The 26,324-nt window shown below is 45.3% G+C and overlaps 1 protein-coding gene across 1 annotated transcript in view; it reads right to left on the bottom strand.

Moving 5' to 3' along the window:
• The window catches only part of SORCS3 (sortilin related VPS10 domain containing receptor 3), a gene marked incomplete at both ends in the record, with an annotated part of 605,283 nt that overhangs the window by 329,474 nt on the left and 249,485 nt on the right, over positions 1–26,324 (bottom strand). The window contains one exon of the mRNA XM_082611582.1: positions 8,049–8,148. Coding sequence (XP_082467708.1) covers positions 8,049–8,148 — 100 coding nt within the window. The remainder of the gene's footprint in view (positions 1–8,048; positions 8,149–26,324) is intronic.

The raw sequence follows: 26,324 nt of genomic DNA, 5'->3' as shown, positions 1-26,324 counted from the left end.
GTTTGGATTCCAGACCCTTGATTTCTCACCCAGGTTCATCTGAAATGGGATTCCAGCTGCAATATTGCTCGGGCTTTGAGACCAGAGAGATGAGAAGCTATGGATGTGTGTATGAAGCCTACAGCTTATAACACACACTCACTGAGATGGGCAGGGAGTACATAGTCCCAACTGTTCCCTACCTGCATCCACCCCTGTCCCCAGTCCAGGTTCTCCACCAGATCTGTGTGCTCCAACTGTCAACAGCTCATGGGCGGAACAGAGAACACTGGACTAGGAGTCAGCAGACCCAGTTCCAGCGCTGGCTCTGCTGCAAATGACGTCATGACCTCGGGCAAGCCCACAGGTGGTCTCTTCTGTTAAATGAGGGCCTGCCTAGACAGTCTCTGAGGGCCCTTTTATCCCCAACACGTGGTGAGTCTAAGAATTAAATAGGAGTGAAAGTGAGTTACATGAGCACGTTAGACCAAGGTTAAGTGACCATCAGCAACCAAATTTGCGCAGGTCAAATGGACCTCTCAGTGCCAATCTTTCATCATTTGTAAATGGACTAATGATAGTACCAACATCATAGAGTTGCTGGTGAAGTATTCAATGAGTTAATTCACATAAAGCATTTAGAATAATTTTTGGCACATAGTAAAAATTCTCAAAAACTGCTAGCTGCTGCCCCTCCCCCTCCCCTCATCCTTCCCCCACCCACCATTATTATTGCCATTCTTATTATTTTCATAAACACGTGTTACCTTTGGAAACAGAAATGAATATTAGCGCTAAGAGGGATTTCTCTTACTTGCTCTTTAAATATAGCTTATTGTGCACATTTTCTGAAGGAAGAAAGCAGGGTCCACAGAGATGAGGTGCCTGGTTGAGGCTGGAGGAAGTAGGTGGCCATGAAGGAAGAAGTGTGATGCAGCAGAGCTGGTCCCTTGCCTGCTATTGTGATACTTGGTGTCCTCACCCCTGGGTTGCCAGAAGAGATGCAGATAGCATCTCTAGCTCCCTTTCCTGCTGGAGGAGGGCTGTGCATGCCTGGGTGAGCACAGTGATGCTCTTGGGAAGTTGCATCAGCTCATGCTGATGGAACGCCTCAATTGTGCCATGGAGGATGCTGCAGTTCTGAGTTCCAGCAGCAGAGACAGCAGCTTTCAGGGAACCACCCACCTTCTGAACAAGGAACTGGGACTTGAGAAGAGCTAGCCTGAATGGGAGGGCTTATCTGTGGCCAATGTGTGGCCATAGAACCAGGAGCTTTGGGGACCACCCCTTCCAAGGACTAGCCAACTGGCTATCCATTGAGCCCAAAGTCCACAGCTGCACACATATCACCATGTAGCCCTCTGAGAGGCACAGTCCAAATGGTGGTCATCCAGACCATCTAAGCTGGAAGGAGCCTCAAAAAGTACTGGACCTACCCTTGCCACTGTACAAATAGGGAAATGGAGGCTCTGCAAGGGAAATGTCTTACTCAAGCACACCCCGTTACCCAGGGGCAGAAAACCAGGACCAGAAAGAAGATGTCTGCCGCCTTCTCTTACTCTAATGGTCTTACTTTGAACTGACACAAAAGGTCCCTCTGAATTGCAGAACCTTCTATGTGATTCCTCTGAGTCAAAGGGAGGTCTTTGCAAGCCATGCTCAGCTTAATTTATCTCACTCAGATCATAAAAGCATCACTGCAGGCCCCCAGCAAGAGCAACTTCTAAGCGTTATCCTTATTCTGTTGCCCCGAAGACCACGTTGCAAATACCAACTTTTCACCTGGAGACTTACTTACTACTCAGGTCATGGCACATGACACCAATTGGATACAAGGATTAAAGTAGATTTGGGACAGCCTGCCAGGCCCCACACCCTGAACTCCACACCCTAGCCCATCTAAAACATTTCAAAATACATAAGTTTCCTGTGAAAATATGCAGAGAAAAATCTGTTAAGAAAATCAGGAACTGATGACAATGATGGTGTGGCTGTAATGAGCCCTTGTTTTTGCAGGACGACAGTCTTCTGGAGCTTAGATTACAGCGCGGCTGCTGCAGTCCCCACCTGGCCAACATCTCTCATGGACATTACCTGACTGGCCCTTGTCTGCATTTGCGATTAAGTCCCTAGGTCTATGCACGCAGTTGTTTTCTGTGCGTATCTCGTCTGACCAAGTAGACTGCACATTTCTGAAAGCCGGAAACTCCCATCCAAAATACTTTGCTCAGGGCCTTCCCTGGTGGCGCAGTGGTTGAGAGTCTGCCTGCTAATGCAGGGGACACGGGTTCGAGCCCTGGTCTGGGAGGATCCCACGTGCCGTGGGGCAACTAGGCCCATGAGCCACAACTACTGAGCCTGCGCGTCAGGAGCCTGTGCTCCGCAACAAGAGAGGCCGCGACAGTGAGAGGCCCCGCGCACCACGATGAAAAGTGGCCCCCGCTCGCGGCAACTAGAGAAAGCCCTCGCACAGAAACAGAGACCCAACACAGCCAAAAATAAATAAATAAATAAACAAACAAACAAAAAACAAAATACTTTGCTCAGAGCTAGACACTTCACAGATAGCTTAATAGCCTAAAATTATCTTTCCACATTCTTTTTTTGCTTTGCTTTAGTGTAAGAGATTTTAATATCTGTGAATTGAAAGTGTACTACCTTAGAGCTGACTTTCCCTGACCCTCCAACAATCTCAGGAGACATGGTCAAGGAAAGCAGGGGTCCAAGATTTTAAGAGTCTGTGTTTTGTTTTGTTTAGAGGTTTTCCATTGTGTCAAAGATTGCTCAGGGTTATGCTGCTGTATTGAGAGGCTGACACGGGAATAAGCAACACCTGACCACACACACAATGCCTCTTAACAGCTTGACAAAGGCAGCCTGATCATCGGAGGAATCTGACTGGTAATTCCCACTGTATTTCTGCAGGGTAGCCTGGAAGTAATTATCCTTCTCACGGGTAAGTCAGTCAGGAAAGGAGGATCTAACACTCCTCCAGAAAACTGCTAATCCTCTAACAGTAATGGGCAGAAAACCCCAGGCAACAGAGTTACTACTAACAGAGAGATGAATGCACTCACCTGGTCTTTTTACCTGTGGCAGGGGCAGCCGAGCTGAGGCAGGTCAGAGTAGAGAGCATGCCCTGTGTGGTCTGACAGAGGTGGATGGACCACCTCAGACAGAGGTGGTCAGACAGAGGTGGTCAGACAGAGGTGGTCTAGCTACTTTAGAGAAAGCAAATGGCTCATCTGCCTGAGCCTCAATTTCTTCACCTGCCAAATGGGAACAAAACTACCAGGCTCAGGGGATTAAGAGTGAAACTCAGAATATAGAAGTGAACTTAGCCTAGTGCCCAGAACTTATTAGGTGCTAAATTTTAAAAAGTCTTTATCCTCGGGCTTCCCTGGTGGCGTAGTGGTTGGGAGTCTGCCTGCCGATGCAGGGGACACGGGTTCGTGCCCCGGTCTGGGAAGATCCCGCATGCCGCGAAGCGGCTGGGCCCGTGAGCCATGGCCGCTGAGCCTGTGCGTCTGGAGACTGTGCTCCGCAACGGGAGAGGCCACAACAGTGAGAGGCCCGCGTACCGCAAAAAAAAAAAAAAAAAAAAAGTCTTTATCCTCTTCTGACATCAGCCCTGATGGTCCTCCCGCCCTCCTCCATCCCCACACAGGCACACACACCTCTACCCTGCAGTAATCTGATCACATTCTCTGGCAGTCAGGACTTTTGTCTGCTCTCTGTCATTTCCAAAACACTGTTTCTAAATCTGCAGGTGTCAGCCGCTTTCCAGCCAGAGCAATTAGGCCATAACAGGCCTGCATTTCTCCATGCACTCAAAGATTTGCTCTTAAACAGACACCTGTGGTAGCTAAGCCCCTCCCTTGTTGAGGCACAAAGACTTCAGCCTGTTTGTACATAGCGCAGTGCTGGTAAATGCAGGCTTGACCTCGGCACGTGCCATTCTGCATGGGCCTAGGGACAGAGTCAGGTGACAGTCATGAGTTCTAGGAACCCAGGGACGTTTATCTCCTGCAAAGGGAAGGGGAGGCTGTGAGCAGAGCCCTCCTCCAGAGGCGAGCCTCACATCCACATGGGGAACTAAGGCCGTGCTCTTCGTGTTCAAAGTGCCAGACTCAGACATCACCCAGGCAATGGGCTAACGGGCCAGTGGCCAGAGAAAAGCAAACAGCAAGGGATGCAGAATCACATCAAATACAAGTGGGGCACGTCAACGCCATTAAAATAACACTGATCCCCATATCATAGGATGGTCTAGAACGCTTCAACTCAAGTAGCACCCAGCATTTCATATCAGTACTCTCATTTGGAAAAAAAAAACTAGTAGATACCACTAACCTAAATCTCAACTTCCTTGAGGGAGTCCAGCATTGTCAGATGTGTCCTAATTTGTCCCCCAAACCTCTTGGAAAGATTGTTGCAGACTCACCATTTTTAAGTAAAACAAGCTTGGTGTGATTTACATAGCGGCTATTTCCTTATCTTGCCTGCCTTCTAAAGTGCCTGGGAGGACTGGCAATTATACAGATAAAGCTCCTAAAAGGAATCTGAGCATAGTTAATGCTAACTAACTAAGATTATTACCAGTAGGAGACTATACACACGTTAACCGCTTCTACTTCCAACCTAATAGCTTATTAGCTATCTACATTTGGAGAATTTATGTTGTCAAAAAAGGGTTAAGACATCAACAATTAGCTTTGGGAATAACTATATAAATACAAGCACACTCTACTGTTTTGCTAGGGGTGACAAAACTCTGATGTACTCATAGCCTCCAAGGAAAGAAGTAGCCATCTGTTACATAAGTAACTCATTAGGTGAAAAGCAAGTGTTTCGACAAGATTAACTAAAAAATCTGCTGGAGGCTACTTCTATTAGCTGGTTGATGAACGTGGGCAGCTATCGATAATTTGAATGCTTTGAGAATCAAAAGAATCCGGCTTAATTCAAACTCAGATGAGAATCCAGGTGACCAAAGGTTTAAACTCCAAGACATGTAAGCAGGACACTTAAAAAAAAAAACAGTTTCATTACAAGGTCATAATGACCCAAAGCACCAGACCAATAAAGAAACAAAAAAGAGTATTTTCATTTACATCTAACTGTCAATTTGCCTGAGCGGCTTGAGAAGCCTAGTCTAGTGAAGTTGAATATTCTAGTTAAGAGAAAGTTACCATGTAGAATATTTGTGCATCATCAGCACCCCAAGGCTCAGAATACAATCAAAAACACCTAACAACAAAATGAAACAGAATTTAATTTCATCTCTCCTTGGATGATTGAGAAAGTCCTTCAGGAGCACACAGTCTCCTTATGAAATTAATTTCTATTGGTATTTCCAAAGTAAATAAATCCATGGCATTAGTCTATCTTTTGTCTTTCCCCTATCTGAGTGAACAAAATGTCTACACTTTTAACTTTCTGGGCAGCAGTGCCTCTTACGGTGGGATTTAACTGTGTTTTGGTGGTGTTTCTCTGAAGAGACATGCAAAACAGCCTAACTTTTGTCAACTGGGCAATAATTCCTGTGAGGAAGGGCTCCAGAGAGCCCATGGTCTGAACATCACCTCTGGGAAGGAGAAATGGAGGTGCACTTCTGCACCCGTGGCTCCAAATCCCAGCTTCATGTTCCTCCTAACCCTGAGTATCTGCCTTACCCTGCCCTTTGTCTCCCACACTACTGAGCACCTCTAGGTCATACTAAGAAGAGATAAAACAGTCAGGAGTGGAGAAAAATGGAAAAAAGACTGAAAGAGATGTTATGAGTAGTAGTCCAATGGGAAACATACAGGACAGAGGACAACCAGAATGGATGCAAACAGGTGTGACCCTTTATGTGCCCCTTGGTTAAATCCTCATGAAGACAGCTGATCTATCGTCCACATGAAGATGTGATTAATTCTGCTGTGGTCCAGACATAGGTCAGAGATCAGTGCTAAAGGACATCTGCCATGTGTCAAATACCCGCTTCTTGCTTCTCCCAGAGTGCAGACACTCGCTATGATTCCACCTGACCCCAAGTCACTGGGAGTTAAAAACCAACTGCCCATCCTCCCTCTGACCTGCTGAGTGACATGGGTGGGACATCTGTCCTCTGTGGGCTTCAGCTTCCTTCCTAATGAAGAGAGAAGGCAGAAGAAGAGTGGAGATAGATCATGGCTGACCTGATTCAGTCAAGTTTTATCATGTGTCCATCATGGACATGGCTTCAATTCAAGGCCATGAAGCAACTGCCTCAACCTCCCCGGTCAGGACTAGACCATCAGTTTTGAAGCACGGGGCTGGGACTATATGGGAGGAAAAGGATCAGGGCGTGGGCTGAAGCCAAGAAACCTACACTGAGCATCAGGAGTGCTGAGCTCTAACTGGCTCCATTTCGTACCTGGCTTTGGAGCCTTTTCTGGCTTCAGTTTCCTCATCTGGGAATTGAGACTATTGGTATAGATGAAAGATTCTCAACCAAGGCTCCGTGGACATCTTGGGTCCAGAGGGGGGATTCAAGGTGTTCCTAAACCCCTAAAAATTGTTCGCAAAATTTTACGTTTGGGGGCATGTGTCCAGAGGGGAGCTCTACAGCTTTAATCACATTGGCAGAAGACTGCAGTTCAAAAACTACGAATAACTGCTCGTATAGATGAAATCTATGATCCCTTCCAGCTCTAACATTCAGTAATTCAAATAACAATATTGAAAAATGGGAAAATGACAACCCTTTGGGACAAAGAAAAGAGAAACTACTCAGCTAAAACCAGGAACAGGCACCTAAACGGCCATCCTGATTATCAGAGTTTTGGTACCTGGCTGGCGGGCACAGTCCCAGGTGTGGGAACCCCTGCAGCTGCCGGATCTTTGAGCATCAGGCGCCAATATACTGAACCAGGAGTCACCAATTCTGCTTCCTCCCTTGCGGGGAATAGTCAGGTGGGAATGAGGAGAAGGGGTGGCTGTGAGTTACGATGCTAAGGGTGTGAGTCCAAATTGCTCTGCTTTGAGTAGCATCAACAGTTGTTCTAAGCCACAGCTTGGGCCCCACCAGGTTGGAACCAGAGATCAGGGACGGTTGCACAATGGGTTGAAGATCACCCCTGCACCTACCTTGCTAAAGAAAGGGTTTGCAAAACCACTGGGGAATGCAAGAGGACACGGGGAGAGCTGGGGAATGCCATTTTCAGCCCTTTAGAAACCTTGAAATGGGCTTTGATATTCGTGGTGTGTTTACTGAGGCCAGGCCTGCCTAAGTTTCTAAACAGGAGTACCTTCCTAGCTGGGGAAAGATCATCTCTCCCTAAAGCCAATATATTAAACAGCATTTATTTTCTAAAACCATCCATCGTCCCAGGCCCCCTCCTCCCAGGAGGTCTCCGTGACCAAAGTCTGACCTTATATGATTTCACCCATGTCCTGGCTGTTAAGTGAAGAGGAAAGACAGAAAAGAAGAGGCCAGCAGAGCCAGTGTGCTCCCCTGGGCCTCAGAAGGAGCTCTGGAGCAAGTGGAAGAATCCAGGGGCTGCCTATCCTTCCCTTGGAGGAAACCGACTCCCTCTTTACAAGGAGCTCTCTGAAAACAGAGCAGCAAAAAGGAGGCTATAGGAGGACTCAGCTCTGGAGTCAAGCAGACCCATTTTCAAATCCCAGATCTGTTGCTCACCATGTTATCTGTTACTGTCTGGCATTAGGCTAGAAAGTTACTTAATCTCTCTGAGCTTCAGTTTCTTCATCTGTAAAATGGGGACAGTAGTCATTTCTACCCCAGAGATTCACTGTGAGGATAAATGAGATAAAGTATGTAAAGCACACACCACCATCCTTGGCAGAGAGGAACCCCTTACATAGTTATATAGTTTTATTATTCTTATTGTTATTATTATTATTATTATTGCTACTGCTATGTCAAGGCAGTTAGAATTACAATGTCTGTGGTGTTCTTGGCATATAAAATAGGCATTCTGTAAGTGACTCCACGGCTACTGGTTTTTTCCTTAACTCCTAGGCCTTGGCAGCCCTGCCACTCCACAGGGAATGCCCAGGACCCATTGACCACCCCCTCTCACCTTCCTTTTGTTGGTGGGATTGACGTAGAGGTAACTGAGGACAGTCTTCAAGCCCACTTTGTCATTGAGCTTTTCATAGGTGGTGCCGTAATCTGTTGATCTGCAGGTAGGAGAGAAAGAAAGAAAGGGAGAGATTGTTTTACCAAATGGGGGACTGTGTTTCAAGGGGAGCCCAGCTCTCCCCCGACCTGCATCTTTGTTCCCAAATCACACGAGTGCTTAAAGGTGTTCTTCAGAGATAAAAGGCCCCATTCATTTTAGAAGAGCAATTAGACGGATGCCTCTGCCTACTACCTAAGCTCTCTGTCCTTTGCTCCCGGCCTTTCTCAGAGACCTACTTTCCTGCCCTCTGGGTGGCTGCGAGTGACAGGAGCTGCCGGGGAGCCCGGCCACCTGCCACAATCAGCCCTCTGTGCCCGCGGGGCATTGCAGGGACCTTCTCCTGAGGTCACTGGGTACAACCCACTTCACGCTCCTCCACTGAGCCTGAAGCCAAGGGTCCCTCAGAAGGGCAGGAAGCACTGTATCCACGAGCTGTGGGGTCCAATGGCCAAACCTGGCCACACCCGGCGGAGTCTGAGGCTTTACATGGGAGCGATGGTGTGTCAGGGGGCAGAGCCAGCGACACTGAACTGCTGCCGATAGTTCATGATTCCAACGATCCTGCTGGCCACCCGCCCCTCCTTTGGGCCTAATTTCCAGGGCTCTGACCTTGTACCAACACCACGAGTCAGGGCTCAGAGAACAATGGTGGGCCAACCAAGCCACAGGCTCCTTCCTCTGCATCCCGCCTTTCCACAGAGGAGGAGGGAGAACAAGTACCCGACAATGGATTCAAGTAGCCGAAACCCCTGCTGCTCCCGCCTTGCTTCCCCACTCCCATCCCAGACACCTCCCTCCCTTTTCAGACCACCAGTATCTTCAGGTTCTCACCCCCTTTCTGCCATCGCCTTCCTTGGCTAGACTCAGGAAACCTCTCCCACTGGAGCTTCAGAAGGCCACAGAGGCCCATTCATTCTCTCTACGGTGAAGTGACCTCATGGGTGCCTGCATTCCGACGCCGGCCCTGTGTCCCCCTAGTAACTACCTGCCCCTATCTTTCCTTGGTCCTTTACCCACCTTCTAACTCTAATCTGCTTCCGCCTTGACCCACAGCTTAGCTTTATAAGTCTAGCAGCCAAGCTCTGTGATGATCTTTAAGAACTGTCTCCACCCCCATCCAACCTGGCAAATTCCATGTCCCAGTTCCGGCTTAAATACCCACCCTTACCTCTGGTTAAGGCTTCACTGGCCCTCTCCCTGGTTGCCACTCATTTTTCCTCTGCACCAGAACAAAGTTCCCCATCTGTTGTACACCCAAGGCACACACTGTACATGCCCCTTTCATTTCCCCATATTGTCATGATTAGTTTCCTTATGTTCTGTTTCTCCAACCGCAGTGTAAGCTCCTCAAGGACACGGAACTTCAGAGAACGCTATGGGGAGAGGAAAGAACATGAACTTGGGGCACAGCAAAATCTCTGGTTAATTCCTAGATGGGCAGCTCCCTGGTCACATGACCGTGTGCAGGTTACTTCACCTGCTGGAGCCTCAAATTTCTTATTTGGAAAAATGGGGACAATTTAATCTCACAAGGCGTTTCTGAGGATGCAAAAATACAACACATGGGAAACCTCCTAACAGGATGTAGGCATTCTGAAATGTCAAAAAAATAAATGAAAATACAAAGGATGTTCACTTCTCCTTTCCCCAAACTGTACAGAACCAGGTCTTACACATCATGCGCGCTTGGCCCGTTTATTGAAAAAAAAAAATCACTATTTCTAATCCTTCCCTAGGCTACAGGCCCCACACGGTCATCGGTTATGCTAACCTTAATACTCAGCACCTCCCCCCTCCGCAAACTGACTTCTTATCTTCTGTCTCCTGTTTACCTTGGGCACTAGGACTCAATGCCAATCGGAGAAATCCTTGCCTTTATCTCTCGAACCCAGCTCAGTCCCCAAGTCTTAATGATTCTATCTCCTAAATAACTTAGACCCCCAATCTTCCCATTCTCATTCCAACGCTGTGGCTCACACATCATCATTTTTGAAACGATTCCCCAGTTGGATGCTCTTCTTCCACCTTCTTCCCCTCCCACCAATCTCCATGCTGTCATTAAGTTATATGTCAACCACACAGATCTGTCCACCTCACTCTGTGGTAGTAATTACCCACTGCCTGCACACAGTAAAGTTCTTTCTTGGAAAATCTGGTTATAACTTCCCTTACTAGACCTATTTCCAGCCACTTGCTATCCAGCCTCATTCAACTTCCCTGAATGTCCTACATTTTTGTGGCCTCCATTTCTGGCACATCATTCCCTTCTGTCTGAACTATGTCCAGCCTCCGTTTCCTCTACTTGGTAAATTTCTCTGCAATCTTCACACTCAACTCCAATATCACTCTCCTTCCAACTTTCTTACTGGGAAATTAAACACCATTTCCTTTGTGTTCTCATACCACCTTGTACATATTTCTATTTTAGCATTTATCCTATTGTTGTGATCATGCTATTTTTATCCTGAGACTTCGTCCTTGACTAACTATACCTTCCTAAGGGCAAAAGCCATTTCTGATAACAACCCAATGCCTTGCACCATGCCTGGTACAAAGCAAGTACTGAATGTATTGATGTTTGTATTGTTTTGCTTTGTCTTTATTTGCAAGAATGAATGAATGATTGAACCTGTCCAAACCCACTCACAAGTTCCTGACCAACTGCTAACGTTTAGTGGCAGCTCAACAGAGAGCCACACCTAGAAAACACACCTGATACTTCAGATACAACTTGCAGAATGGTAAGGTCTTTTAGTGCCATCTGGTGCCAGGGAAAGATCTAGAATTAAGTTAAATGACACTAGAATTAAGGCGAAATGACCAATCACTCTGACCTCCTATCCTACCCAGGGCAGGGGAGAAGACACACCATAATCTCTACAGACTGTCAGCAGTATATTTTTCTTAATACAAATAAAATATTTTATAGAACAAATTGCTTCTTGATTCTACCCTCTTGAAGGCATAAAGATGGCACCAGGTGGGAAAAGAAAATTGAACTTGGAATCTGGAAATCTAGAGTCTAGAGTGATTCTGAAATGTACTCAAAGTGTTACCCTGGAAAGGTCAATTCTCTAAGCCTGCTAAAGAAAGAATTATTCTGACGCTTGTTCAAATGGAAAGGCAGACTTCATTCAGGACTATTGCAATAGGTACAAGGACCACAGCAGTGGGGTTCTGAAGTAGAGGAGGGAGATTGGACTCCACTCCAAATACAACAAGGAAAAAGGGAATTTATAGCCAAAGAGAGGGTGGGAGTCAGTGGATAGAACATTACTAAGAAGGTAGGGAAATTCTTTGCTAAGCCGACCCAACAGGATTCTCACTGAAAGCAGGTCAGGGTGATCAGACATCACCTGGGGGATGGTGGAGGATGGATCAGATATTGAGTATGATGAGATACTGCAAGGGGTTGGGGGGATCCTGGCTAAACTCACTTAGCGGGATTGTTGCTAAAAATGGGCTCTTGAGGACATATCCGAGGACAGGGCCTAGTTGAAAAAGAGGTCGGAGGATCCTGACTAGAGCTTGGTCAAGAAGAGAATCTTTGTCAAGCCCCATTCTATCATCCACACAACAGGTTTAACTCAGATAATCATAAGCCCCCTTCTGCACTTGAAATCTTATTATCCCACCAGCACAGCGCTAAGCTGTTTCCAAATAGCAACTTTTTCTCATGCTATATATAGCAAGCATCTTACTTATAAGAGCTAAATTCTCAGGGCTCCCTGCATGACTGGTGTCACAACAAACTTCCTTCCAGCATCCAAATAACCCTCATCAAAGGCAGTGTACTTAGCATGATGCATAGTCTCTCTTTCTGCAAGCTGCACAACCGATTCCCACTGACTTTGCTGTTTTCCAAAAGTGGCTGCACAGGGTAGGGGCTTCCCAACAAAGGATACGCCACAGCTCAGCTTCCTCTGTTCCTCGGGCAGCTGCTGCTCATTCAGGCGAACAGAAACAAGTCTCACTCGGTGAGGACACCTCAAGGAGCCACTGAGCCCTGGGACCAAAGGAGGCCTGGTCTCTGCCCTTTCCAGCATGGAGGCCACACACCGCGTTGACCACAGAGTTCTGTGGGCGGGCCCCCTTCACCTGGGGTGAGGGGCAGCTGGAAGAGAGGCCTCAGCACCACTGCCAGAGCCAGCTGTGCCTGCAGAAGTCGCTTTGACAGGAAAGCAGACCATCCTCCACCTTGTGACTCCAGCCATCTGCCGGCGGGGTCTCTTAGAGGAAGCAGGCTCATTTCCCCTAACTTAAAGCCAGTTTCCCAAATCTTGACATCTTGACACTAAGCTCCTAACGCTGAAACGTCCTGAAAGCTGGAGACATCACACACATGCATGGGGCACCTGCCAGAGGCCGGGCACTATGCCAGTTACCATTTGGAATGGCTCAGAACACACAGCTAACCTGGCAGGCAGCATGTGAGAAGTGCCCAGCCACAGGGCTCCCAGCTTCTGTTCTGGGCTCAGATTCCTCCAGTTCCAGAAGGTTATTCCACTGCTGTGTGTGTGTGTGTGTGTGCGCGCGCGCCCGCGTGCACGTTTGTATCTCCCTCTCTCTTGCTCTTTGTCTTTCGTTACGAATTATTTCCAGAACACAGAAAAATACAAGATGCCAATCATATACCCACTACTAGATTTATATGTTGTTTATGAACACAAATGCTTGATCATCTTTTGGAGCGCTTTTAGATTCACATAAATGTTATCATACAGGATATACATTCTGCAGCATAATTATTTTGTCCAACATTCAGTTTGGGGGGTTTTATCCATGTTGACACACCTAGCCATAATTCATTCATTTTAACTGCTGTAGAGCATTGCGGCTTACCAATAAACTACTGTCTATTTATCCTTTCAACCCCTGATAAATATTTTTGTCTTTTTCCTTTAAAATTTGCTATGATAAATGTTTCAATCGCCATTTGTACACGTGGCTTCTTGTGCATCTGTAAAGAAAAGTTTTTTCTAGAGACATCTTGATGTGCAATTACCACTCATACTCCATGCATAACTTCTTTGCTGGTATTTAACACATTTTTGTCTAAGGAGGCCTTCAAAGAGACACTCCCTTAGTCCCCAGCTCCAGCAATTGGGTCCTTCTTTATTGCCAGGGCCTGAGTCCATAGCTCCTGACCTGTCTCATCCCAGCTATCTCTGTCTCTGGAATCCTGAATTCCAGAGCATCTGAACCCAGATAGCAGCTGGGGCCCTGAGTCCTGGCTTCAGGAGTGCCGTGTCTGGTTTTCCCATTCACATCACTGTAGGTCACCTGCTCCATGGCTCCACTGCCTGCCCAAGGACCCGCTTGCTGTCGGGCTGGGCCTCCCAGCTGCCAAGGGCTCACACTCCTCCCCAGGTGCCCGATGATGACTGGTAGACCAGATGTCCATCCTCTTCAGCCTCCCAGCACTCCTAGTCTGAGCCCTTCAACTATTTAGAGCTCCTGTCCCATCCTGATAGGCCTCCAGAAGACTTCCGTGTGGGCCAGTATATTCCAGGAGGACCCCCTCAGCCTAACTTCCCATAACCCTGGTAGTTACCCAAAGCCAGTCTCTCAATGACAATTTCCAGGGTTGAGTTGTGAATACACTACACTTCCATCCGCCCAGCAAGCTCTCACTCCTCTAGTGAGCTCCTGCGGGAGCGGATGGTGGCAACAAGCATATGGCTTGCTATTTTAAAAGTAAAAGAACAGAAAAGAAAAACTTTTAGCCAACGCAGCCAAGTCAGCTTCCTGGTAGAGCTGAGCTGGGGCTCAAAACCACCCCCCATCACTGCATCCCCAAAGCCACATTCCTGCCAGAGGTGAGAGGGCTCCAGAGGGCACTCTGCCAGTTCTCACCAGCCACCAGATGTGCAGGATCAGGGCGGGCACACTGCTCTCCTAGTCCCACCAGCTGCCTCCCCTTGTTTGCCACCTGTGCTCTCAGCCCCCCTCCTCCTTCCCTGTCCAAGCCGCGCCCCTGGGAAGGAACTGGGAAATTTCAAGCGTTTTACTCTTTTTTTTTTTTTTTTTTTTTTGCAGTACGCGGGCCTCTCACTGTTGTGGCCTCTCTCGTTGTGGAGCACAGGCTCCGGACGCACAGGCTCAGTGGCCATGGCTCACGGGCCCAGCCACTCCGCGGCGTGTGGGATCCTCCTGGACCGGGGCACGAACCCGTGTCCCCTGCATCGGCAGGCGGACTCTCAACCACTGCGCCACCAGGGAAGCCCAAGTCTTTTACTCTTTGATTCTCTTATCAGTCTTTCATCTTCTCAGTGGACTCCCTTCTCTGTGACATTATTTAAATTAGCAAACAACCTTAGTCCTCATAGTTCCTTTTCCTGTTAGCAATTTTTATTTTTGTTTTGCTCATTTCATAACACATCTCTATCTGTTCTCTGTTATGGCATCTACCATGTGCCAGGGACTGGGCTTACCCCTCCTCCCTCCCCAGTAAGGGACACTTACGAGGAGCTACAAAGCTCAGGCAAGCAAACTGTTTTCTGTAAAAGGGCCACAGAGTAAATAGTTTAGGTTTTGCCAATCTCTATCACAGCTACTCAACTCTGCCCTTGTAGCTCAAAAAAAGCCAAGCAGGATACACTAATGAATGGGTGTGCTGTGTTACAATAAAACCGTATTTACAAAAGCAGGCAGTGCATAATTGGGTGGCCACCGCTGCTCTAGCAGACTACAATATCAACCCCCACCACCCCCACCACCAGCCAGGCTCCCATTCCGCTGTGGTCTCTAAGACAACTTCCCAAGATTCTGGCCAAGGTCTCTGATACCTTAACTCACGCTTCCCTGCCTGGCTGCCATCAGGTCCAAGTGTCTGCCTAAGCCTGGCACTCAGGCCTTCTCAGGCCTTTGCCCCCTTTACCTCCCATCTTCCACTCTCCCAATGAGCTTACGGCTGGCAAGTTGTCCAGATTTCCTCATTTTTGACTCCCAGCTCTAGTACTAATTACATCTTAGAGACTTTTCCTACAACTTCAGCCCACACCCTCCTCTGCATTTGTATCAACAGTGTTAGGAGTTCCCTATTTATTCTCTGAATACGCATATGTGCCTTTTTTCTTTCCTGCAATGACTAAAAGCTCCTTAAAAGAAAAACAACGAATGAAATCTCTTTTGAATTGCTGAAAGTGCCGAGCACTGAGTAGAGGAAACAAGGAAGATGCGAGCAGGGCAAACACAACTCTACCCAGTGCTGGACGAACTAGCCGTGTGAGCCCTTCACGTCTCTGAACAATAGGGCTGACGGTGGGAGGACTCCATAGAGAATAGTGAGAAACATAGTCCAGCATCGGATAAACCCCCTGTGCCATAAATGTGTGTGGTTGTCATTTTTATGACTACTCCAGATCGTATTTTTCTCAAGGACGATCACGTTGGGTTTTTTTCCTTGATGTATAAACTCCTTACGCTTAGCGGGTGAGGCACATGGACACCCAATTAATCATTAAGGAATCTTCGGCCACAGTTTCCAATTGCTGCCATGATAGCACAATATGGCCCAGCTGCCTGGGGAATCAAAAGGCAGAACCAAGCTTCCAAGTGCCAGGCCCTGGAAAGCCCCCACCAGCCTTTCCCCCTGAGTGTGTTCCCCTGAGCTACACCAAGAATAGTCAACAATCAAAGACCAGAGGCAACAAGGGGCTCCAGTATGTGGTGGACCACAGCCCCCTCCAAGGGCAGGTCAGGAGTTTCCACAGCATAGCTCCAGACCCACGGCTGCCCAGACAGTCTTTATGATCCAAATGGGGAAACCACTGATGCTCCCCTCTGGCCTGTTCCACTCCCCGTCTTAAGGCCAGCGCCTAAGGCCATGTTAATTTGTATCTCTGCAATGGCAGAAGCCCAACCTGACCGCAAATAGCCAGACAGAAAACTAATTTCAGACTCCAAGCCAAAAACGAGTGACTCAAATAGCTTCACTCTCCAAGTGGATAGTGGCCCCACCCTCTGCTTCAGAAAAACCACAGGCAAGCTGATGCCCAGGCAGAAGCTCACACAGCTCTCCGTGACCTCTTTGTGTCATCTGACTCCAGGGCTGCATTATCTAGTCTCACAAAGAAAGACACAGTGATACAGAATAATTAATGTTCTCCTGCCCCAGCTATCTGAATGAGAGCCATCATGGGGTCCAAGTGCAGAAAATTGAAGGTAACCTGACTCTGGAGACCAGATCATGCAGAATTCATGGTTTATATCAAATAAAATGTAGACCCATCAGCAGCACCATTCCAGCTCAGATCTAGGAGGGAAGGTTGGCGTGTGTGGGGTTGGCCAAAACATTCAGATCCTTGGTCTTTCTTTCCCACTGAAGTGTGAACACTTCATTTCTCACTGAAGAATCTCAGTTAAGATAACAGGGTTGCTGGGTTGTTATGTTGAGGACTTAAAATGACAAAAGATCTCAACCCTATCAGCCAAGAGGCCTGTTTGTGTCATACTGGGGAAGGGAGGAAAGAAGTCCTCCAGAGAGAGGAAAGAGCATGAGCAGACACTGAGAGGATGAGACATCCTATAATTCACTGCACCTCTGTTCACATGAATATAGTGTATTTTACACAACATGCACACACACATACACACACACTATACAACAGCATTAAAGAATCTGGTAGATATCAAGATTATTGACCTAGAAAAGTCTCTAAGACATTACTAAATGAAAAAGGCTACTGAGTAACAATGCATTAAAGATACAAACAGTATACCCAAACAAAACAAAACAATATATTCCCATTAGGTTTGTAAGTGTGTACACCAGTGCATTTTAAAATTTCTAGAGGAACACGCAAATACATGGTAATAGAAGTTACCTCTGAGTAGGGGCCCAGGGTGGGGTGGGTTGGCTATAAGAACTTGAGTTTACTTGTAATGTTGTGATGTTTTCAAAACCAAAATATAGCCATGTATCACTCATGCAGTTAAAAGTAATCACAATAAAGTGATTTGTTACTGTGCAGTTAGTTATGAGGCAGATCAGTAAATTAACACATCTGTAGAGGAACTCTATAATAGATAAGCATTTGCATTTGAAAAGACAGCCCAACATAACCATAAGAGGATTTGTTTCAGAGTCAAGCAGATTTGGTTTCAACACCAGCCTGTGTAACCTTAGGCTAATTATGTAAGTCTCCTATTTCATATCTGCTCACTGGAAACATAAATATCGCCTTCCTAGGATTACTGTGAAGCTTACATGGCCCTAACGCCACACAGTTCACTTCACTGCCAGTTGTTGGGAGACCCCATGGTAGAACAATCATGTGATCACTGGAGGAGAAATTGTCCCATGCATCTCTGGGCAAACAGGAGGTGAGTTATAGTTACATAACCAGCGGTGGGCAGGCCAAAGCCATCCCATCCCCACCAGATCAGCAGTCAGCTACCAGAAGGTACACGGGGAGATGGAGAAGTTGCCACGCATAACCAGAGACAGCCTCCAGCAGGTGGCCAATACTAACAAATTCAAGTCTAGGGAAAACAGACTTCACTCTGTTCAGTAAGTTTTCCTGGGGAAAAAAATAACGAGGCACCAACTAGAAGGTTCTGGACAGTTTTAGCAAGGCATCTCTATCTGGGGAGTAGATGTTTACCATTTCCCTTCAAAATTACATGCAGCCAGTTGGGTCCCTATGACGTGCCGGAATTATATCTGTGCACATCCAGAAACCCCCAGGATAAAGTGCATAGCTGCCTAATGGAGAGATGTAAACTGATGGAGAGCCTTCGGACCATCCCGCTACCCTAGAGAAGCTAAACTCTGTGCCCCACTTATTTGTAAATCTTTCTCTTCTCTGAGATAAACATAATACTTTGCATGTGGTAGGCACTCAAAGCATTAATTAATTAATCAGTTAAAGCAAATCTATTTCTCCCCTGAGCAGCCAGCCCTGTAGAAAAGAGAGTGGCTTCTCCAGCTTCTATCCTCCTCCAAGAAGCCTCTCATCTTTCCTGCCTCTGGTTTCCTAGCACTCAGCATCTGTGTCACGCTCAGCATCTGTGTCACTCTCAGGGAGCATTGTACCCGCTCTCTGGGGATATACATCTCTTCTCTCCTGCTGTTGTTTTATGTCATTATTTACCTTTTTGTGCATGAGGCTTCTTTTTCCAGACAGAATAAGTCCTCTGAGGTCAAGGAAATACCTTGTGTATCTCTCTTAGGTCCTAATGCATGCTGCATAATGCCATGCAGTTTGAATACTCAGGCTGAGCAAATGTGTCTCAGGGACTAAACAGTCACATTCAGGTTCCCTTCTGCTTGGGAAAGGTTCTCCTGGGAGAGACTAACAACAAAGCCGATGTCCTTCAGGCAGAGCTGGTTCTATCAGTTATCTTACTGGTCATTCGGGGAAGAAAGAAGACTAAAGTATTCCAACACCTGATACCTCCCAGCCCAAGAAAGAACTGGAAATTCCCAGATACCCAGGAGTGAATTGTAGGTCTCCCATTTGAAGCTCTTATACCACCCATAGTCACGCCATCTCCTTATGGGCCCAGAAATCTGAAATCTCATTTACCTATTCCTCTAAAAGAATTATATGTTGATTGCTATGCTCCCTGCATCATGCCGGCTACACAACATTATTTAAACAATTGCCCTCTTGGACACCACATTCTACACTCCAAACGTTCTTGACAACAGACCAGAGCTATAGGGCATGAAAACCAATCCCAGTTTTTTAAAGCTTTCCTTTGAAGGGCTAAGTAAGAAGAAGAAGCAATTAGCTGGAAGTTGGGTTTGTTCTCAAGTCACAGAGTATTTCTTAAACCATCATTTGGCCCTGAGAGAAATGCCCCTCTAAGACCTGAGGCAGCACTCATCTGAAGCGCTGGTGCCATGGACTGGCTCAGGAGACTGGTGCCCATGGCCTTAGAGAAAATAAATGCCACACTCTGGGGTCTTTTTAAAAAATAAAAGGACTGGGGCTTCCCTGGTGGCGCAGTGGTTGAGAGTCCGCCTGCCGATGCAGGGGACACGGGTTTGTGCCCTGGTCCGGGAAGATCCCACATGCCACGGAGCGGCTGGGCCCATGAGCCGTGGCCGCTGAGCCTGCGCGTCCGGAGCCTGTGCTCCACAGCAGGAGAGGCCACAGCAGTGAGAGGCCCACGTACTGCAAAAAATAAAATAAAATAAAATAAAATAAAATAAAAGGACTGAAAACTTATGGTAGAAATATCATAAAGTATAGAAAAGTATAATGTGCAACATAGACATCAATTGTAGCCATGCTACACAGAGAAAAATCCACTTAACATTTTGGTACTTTTTTTTTTCTAATCTGTGTGCATGTGTATGTTTACAAAATTGGGGGTTGTTCTCTGCATACAGTTTGGTGTCCTACTTTTTCACTTAACATAATATTTTAAGCATCTCACCAGGTTGTTTAATATTCTTCCAAAATCGTTTTAAAAGCCTTACAGCATCCCAGTGTATAAATGTATCATAATTTACTTTAACTGCCTTCTCGGTCAGATGGTTGGTTTCTGGCCAAATTTTTATAGTAAATAACTGTAGTGTGTATTCTTCTACATAAATTTTGTATGCATCTTTGTTTCCTTAAGGTACATCCATGTTAATGTAATTATTAGTTCAATGGGTAAAAATTATCATTAATATGGTAATTGTTACAAAATATTCTGCATGACATAAATATTGTGGTCAATCTGCACTTCAACTAACAGTACATGGGAGCACCAGTTTCACTGCATACTGGCCAACACTGGACATTAGTATTTTAAAATCTCCAAACATAGGTGTGTTGGCACCAACGCATTATAAAAATATGAGACTCTAACTGTGTCCTCACACTGGAATACCATGTCTTTAACACAGGACCCCCTTGATACTTTTAAATATTATTGTGGACCCTAAGAGATTTAATTCATATGTTATATCCATCAGTCGGTACTGTATTAGAAATTGCATCTGATAAAATTTTACAATATTTATTCATTTATTTTAAAATAACAATAATAAAACATAAATACCATAATTTTATGAAAAACAACTACAGTTTCCCAATCAAAAACAATTTAGTGAGAAAGTGTGACTTTATTTTTTACATTTTTTGCAAAGCTCCTTAATATCCGCATTAATGGAAGACAGTTGGATTCTCATATCAACGTCTGCATTTAATTGTTATGACATCACATATGTCATGTAGCTTCTAGAGAACTCTACTGTACACTTGTGAGAGAATGAGAATAAAAAAGGGCAAATAACACTTATTATTATCAGAAAATATATTCATTAACCCCCTGATAGGGTTGTGGGCATTCCCCAGGGTTCCCAGGACCACACTTTGAGAACTGCTGCTCTATGCCAAACAACTGGGTCCCAGAGGACTGCAACTTACAAAGAGACCTTTTCGAATTGTAATGAAAACTATGGACTTCTTGCAAATCTCCTCTCACCTCAAACAGTCTTCTTCGCCAGACCCTGTAAAGTTAAAATCCAGCCTCCTACATAAAGCCTTCTCATCTACCTTGCCCTACAGTGATATTTCCTTTCTCTGATTCTTTACTACTTTTATATCACTGCAGCACAATTTGGCCTATACCATCTGATTTTCATTGCCTCTTGTCCCCGCCAAAACTATAAGCTTCTTGAGGTCGGGGATCAAGCCTTTGGCAAACACTTGGGCTCAATAACTGATTTCTCGGGAGAGTGCCACCCTAAGTCGTTGTGGCATTTAAGGAACTAACACTTGCGTAGTGCTTTATACAAAACACTTTCTCTTGAGATATTTCATTTAATTCCTGCAATGACCCTTTGACAAAGGTATTTTATCTTTGTCAGAAAAATGAGGAAATAGAGACTCAGAAAGGTTAAGTGACTAAGTAAATGACAATGCCGGAACTTGAACCCAGGTCAACGGATTCCAAATCCCGTGCACTCTACTTCAGTTCTTGGCTGTTTATTGGAAGCAGTGGTAACCAAGCATCTGTTTCTCAAAGTATCACATAGTAGAGATTTCACTGACTCATCCTTTCAGGGGATCTCTGAAGATATTTCCTACTAGGAGGTATTACAGGTATTAAAAAGGAGAGCATTTGAAGTCAAAATTAGGCTAGAATTCCTGCTCTCCCACCTACTAGCCATATAACCCTGTGCACATTGCCTTAGCTTTCTGGGTCTCAGCTTTCCCACCTGTAATATAGGCATAATAATTGCTACCAGGCAGGGTTGTTGGGAGGACCCAATGAGAAAATCTACATAAAGCACAGTGCAAGAATCAGCTTAGTTCTTGGATACACTTTCATTTCCTCCTAAAGCCATCTTACCGCCATCCTTTATTTCCCCTCTGAAAAATGAGAAGGACTGCATGAAATGGTGACAGGCACTTCCTATAGCCTGAACAATCTACTGAACAGGAAAATATTTTATCCCAGACACCTGGGTCTGGGGTCTTTGGAGCCCCAGAGAGGCTACAGAACCCCAGGCCAAAAGTATCACTGGAAAGAAAGGACGGTGTCTTTATACTAAAAGACATTCACTGCCAATTCATGCGAGAGCCTGTAGAGGTCTTGGCTCTGGAAGCCAGCCCCACACAGCCCACCCCCCTCAACATAACACAGACCCTCCTCAGGCTCCCGTCCTCTCAGAGTCCCTGGAACTCAGTGCCTTTCCTGACACAGGCTGCTCCCCTGGGGAAAGGCAGTGCTCAAGTACGCAGGTCACGATGCTGAGAAGAGCCAGAAGCCTGGCTGGGAGCAGTAAGTACCTCCCAGCCCACTAACAAACACCAGGACTGGCAGCAACACAATGTGTTGACTGTCCCCAGGGGCTCAAACTTCAGCATTCAGAGAGGCCCACAAGTTCTGGTCTATTGGGCTTCCAGAATCTTGTCGTTACAGACACTCCTTGTTTCCAACCCAAAACAATGCTTCACAGTTTGATTACTCTCTTCTTTTGTAAAACGAGAGGGTTGGAATCAGTGATCTCAAAAGTCCCTGCCGTCTCCAACCTTCTGTGCATCTGACCAAGCTCCAAATGGCTTCTGGTTGCTTTCAAAATGCAGATCTATGCTCTAGGGATGCAAATCTGTCATAACCAAGGGCTACTGAGGTCCTGCAAAAAAAACTGCCTGGGCTTGGGCATGTCTCTGGAACAAGTGTTCAGCTTCCCAAAGGTCTACCAGCCTATGGATCACCTAATCTAGGCACCTATGGGAATGCTCTCAGAAAGTATCATAGGGTCTTGGGGAGACAAGACCATTTCTCACTAAATAACTAAAAAGCATGGCATGAGTCAGTCCTGAAGGCCAAGGGACATGTCATTTTAAACACAGCACCTAAACCATCAGGAAATGATAGGCAAAATGACACAGCACACAGATGAAATTTTGATAGAGTCCTCTCCTGGAGAGATCAGTGGAGAGGGAGAAGCTTAGGGAGAGGGAGAGCAATTAGGAATGGGGCTCAAGAGAACAATTAGATAAAACTCTGTGAGGACAAGGGCCCTACTAAGTCCCTAGTGTCCAGTCCCTGGCACTCAATCACTATTTTCAATGAATAAATGAATAAAGGATAAATAAGTAGGAAGAAGGTAGACCAAATTCAATAGGATAGCAGTGTGGTTAAGTACACACATCTTGGAGTCATGGCGGTTTCAAAACCTGGCTCCACACCCCTTACTATGTGATTTGGGGCAGGTCGCTTCACCTCTTTGAACTTAGGTTTTCTGATCTATAAAATAGGCAAAACTACCTAAACTAAGTACCTCACAGAGTTGTTTCAGAACTCAGTGAAGAACTCAATAAGAACTCAATGAGGAAATACACATAAAACATTTATCACAATTTCAGGCATATTATATATAGGTTCTTAATATGATGGCGATGATGATGATGATGATGAAAATGATGGAGATAATGATACTCATTAGTGCTAGAGGAGTTCAGAGAAGAGGAAGGTAGATTTCATTGAAGAGGTGAACTTTGAGGAAAAGGTGGAGTATTAGGAGCCCAAAGGAATACCAAGACCATGTCCAAAGGCTTGGAACCTGAAACATGCAAGTATTTTCAGAAGAAAATTAGGAGATGGGCCCAGGCCGAAAGAAATTTTCATACGCAGGCATAAAAGGGTGTAAGTTTAGATAAGTAGAATAAGACTTTGTGGAGGGTCTTGAATATCTGCTAAAGAGCTTGAACTTAATCTTACAAGCAATTGGGGCCCCCAAGGTTCTGGAATAGGGTAGGGACATGATAGAAGCCCATCTGGAAAGACTAATCGGTTGCTGATGGATATGATGGGTTGGTGAAGCCTGTCCTTCTGGAGGTAGAAAGACTTACTAGGAATCCATCCACTAACCTGATGACATTGTGTTGTAAGAAATGAAAGAGGAGCACAGAAGAAGCACACTGAGTTTACTGGACAGGGACAGAGAAGGAGCAGGTAAAGACAACATCAAGATTCTAAGCCTGAGCACCTAAGAGAATACTGTTACCATGGACAGAAACAAGAGTAGAACTGACATATCTGGAGCAGAGTATAAAGTGACCTTGAGAAAAAAGAAAAAACATCCTAGGCTGAGTTGCCTAAAATCAAAGCTTGAGTCTGGGATTTGGAAGCTTAAGAATGATTGAGAGAGTGCTCTTAGGCCAAACCTAATGGAAGAGAGGGAGGCAAGATAGGGAAGGGGCAGCAGACCAGCAAGCTTGTGGTTCTGGGTAAAGCTTGATCCACAGGGGGGCTCTGGTACAGAACTCTCACCACAGACGTCAGCCATTCTGAGGCGAAGGGCCAGGCTTTTGTGCCCCACACCAGCCAGTCATTGGCCATCCCAGATGTGGGAAGGGGTGACCTCTTGAGGAAGTCATCACATTTCTCGCAGCAGCTGATGGGTGGGTAAAGGGAATGTTAACCTCAAGTTAACCTAAGACTTATAGCACATAACACTCAGCAAATGCCTTCTATTATTACTGTGATGGTTAGCACTGAGAGGATGGAAAGGTGTCCAACATACTTGATGGATGAAAGAAAACAACACTGGGCAACTACAGTTCTCTGTACAACCTCTGACCGAGAGTATAATTCATTTCCCCTCCATTTTCTGACCTACTTTGTGTAAGCAGCAGAAAGCTAAGTAGTTGTCATACTCTGGATTTTCAACATCAGTCATACAACTCATGAGAGGTGCAAGAGCATGAAAGAAAAGCTAGGTGAGTCTTTCTAAAAGTGGAGGAAAGATAGGCTGTTTCTATTCTAAGCACTTCAATATGGATGGGAAGACCTCTGGGCCCCTAAAATTTACTGCAAGATCATTTATCCTGGCCTAGAACCATCTCTTCTGGATGCAGCCCATCTGCAAAGCTGCTCTAACACATCTAGAATTATATATGGCTGGATTTTCCTTGTATATGGTAGGAACCTCCCTGAAAGGCTGTGTAAATTTAACATTAGATTTAATGTTCCAGGTAAGCTGAACTCTCTGTTTAAGAGCTGTATACTAAATCCTGTAGCAGAGAATCACCCCCAAATGTATATTTCCTCTGAAATATCAGATCAGTCTAACATAAAACACGCTTGCTGTTTCATTCTTCGACCCAGAAATCAATCAACAGACGTTTATTGAGCGCCTATGGTGTAAAGGGTGCTATGTTAGATGCTGGAAAAATACAGCATATCTTGGGAATAGTAAAAAGACATTCTGTCTGGAGAACAAAGTGAATGTAGGAGTAGGAGGGCTGGATATGAATTCCAGAGACCATATGCACTGAGGAGCTAACTGCAGTAGCAAACACCACCAACACATCAGTGACTTAACACTATGTTAGTGTACTTCTCACACCATAGTCCAATATGGACTAGCAGGGAGGTGAGGGGCAGGAAGGGGCTCTGGTTCTGTACCATGACTCAAAGAACTGAGCTCCTCTCATATCAGGGTTCTGCTATCCTCCAAATCTTAGGAATTCTCAGTTGAACCAGTGGAAGGAGAAATGAGTGAGAATTGTTTTTACCATGTATGGAAGTGGCACCCATCACTCCTAGCCTCCTTCTATGGGCCAGAGTTCAGTCATATGACTATATGTAAGTGAAAGAATGTAGTCTAATTGCTTGTCCTGGAAGAAGATGAAACAGCCTTAGTGAATACAGGCATATCTCATTTTATTGTGCTTTGCTTTATTGTGCTATGCAGATACTGTGTTTTTACAAACTGGAGGGTCATGGCAACCCTGCATCGAGCAAGTTTATCGGTGCCATTTTTCCAACAGCATTTGCTCACTTCGTGTTTCTGTGCCACATTTTGGTAATTCTCACAATATTTCAAACTTTTTCATTATCATTTTATTTGTTATGATGATCTGTGATCAGTGATCTTTCATGTTACTATTGCAAAAAAATTCTGACTAGCTGAAGGCTCAGATGATAGCATTTTTTAGCAATAAGGTATTTTTAATTAAGGTATGTACCTTGGTTTTTTTCATCATAATGCTACTGCACACTTAATATACTACAGTATAGTGTAAACATAACTTTTACATGCACTAGGAAATCAAAAAATTTGGATAACTCATTTTATTGCCATATTCATTTTACTGCAGTGGTCTGGAATCAAACCCATAATATCTTGCCAGTATGCCTGTTTCTATTCAGTCTCTGCTACATGAACATGAGGTGAGATTTCAGAATTTTGAAGTTAGGATTTTGTCTTATACATAAAAGACTGATGACCTAATGCCTTCTTGCTTCCAAAAATATTCCGAGCTCACTTGAGACACATTCTACTCACCAAAAAAACAGGAATATACTTTGTTGATTACCTATTCATTTGCAACTTATTTATGCAGTGCCTAAGACTTGTTTGACACTATTCTAAATACCCAAAACACCATGTTAATCGGAAAACGAACAAACAAACCATGTGCCAGTCACTTTCATTAAGATAGATATTTTTACTTTTATCCCAATATTTCAAATAAAGCAACCAGGATCTTTCAACATCCTTTCATAATAAAAAATTTATAAAAAACAACTCTCAACAAATTGGGTTTAGAAGGAATTCACCTCTACATAACAAAGGCAAGCCCACATGACAAGCTCACAGCTAATGATATTATTAATTATTACTCAGTGGTAAAAAGTTGAAATCTTTTCCTCTAAGATCAGAAACAAGATAAGGATGCCCACTTTCACCACTCTTATTCAACATAACCT

The sequence above is a fragment of the Mesoplodon mirus genome, assembly GCF_964341445.2.
Source record: "Mesoplodon mirus genome assembly, chromosome: 2".
Lineage (NCBI taxonomy): Eukaryota > Metazoa > Chordata > Mammalia > Artiodactyla > Ziphiidae > Mesoplodon > Mesoplodon mirus.
This window is presented reverse-complemented; position numbering and strand designations above follow the sequence as displayed.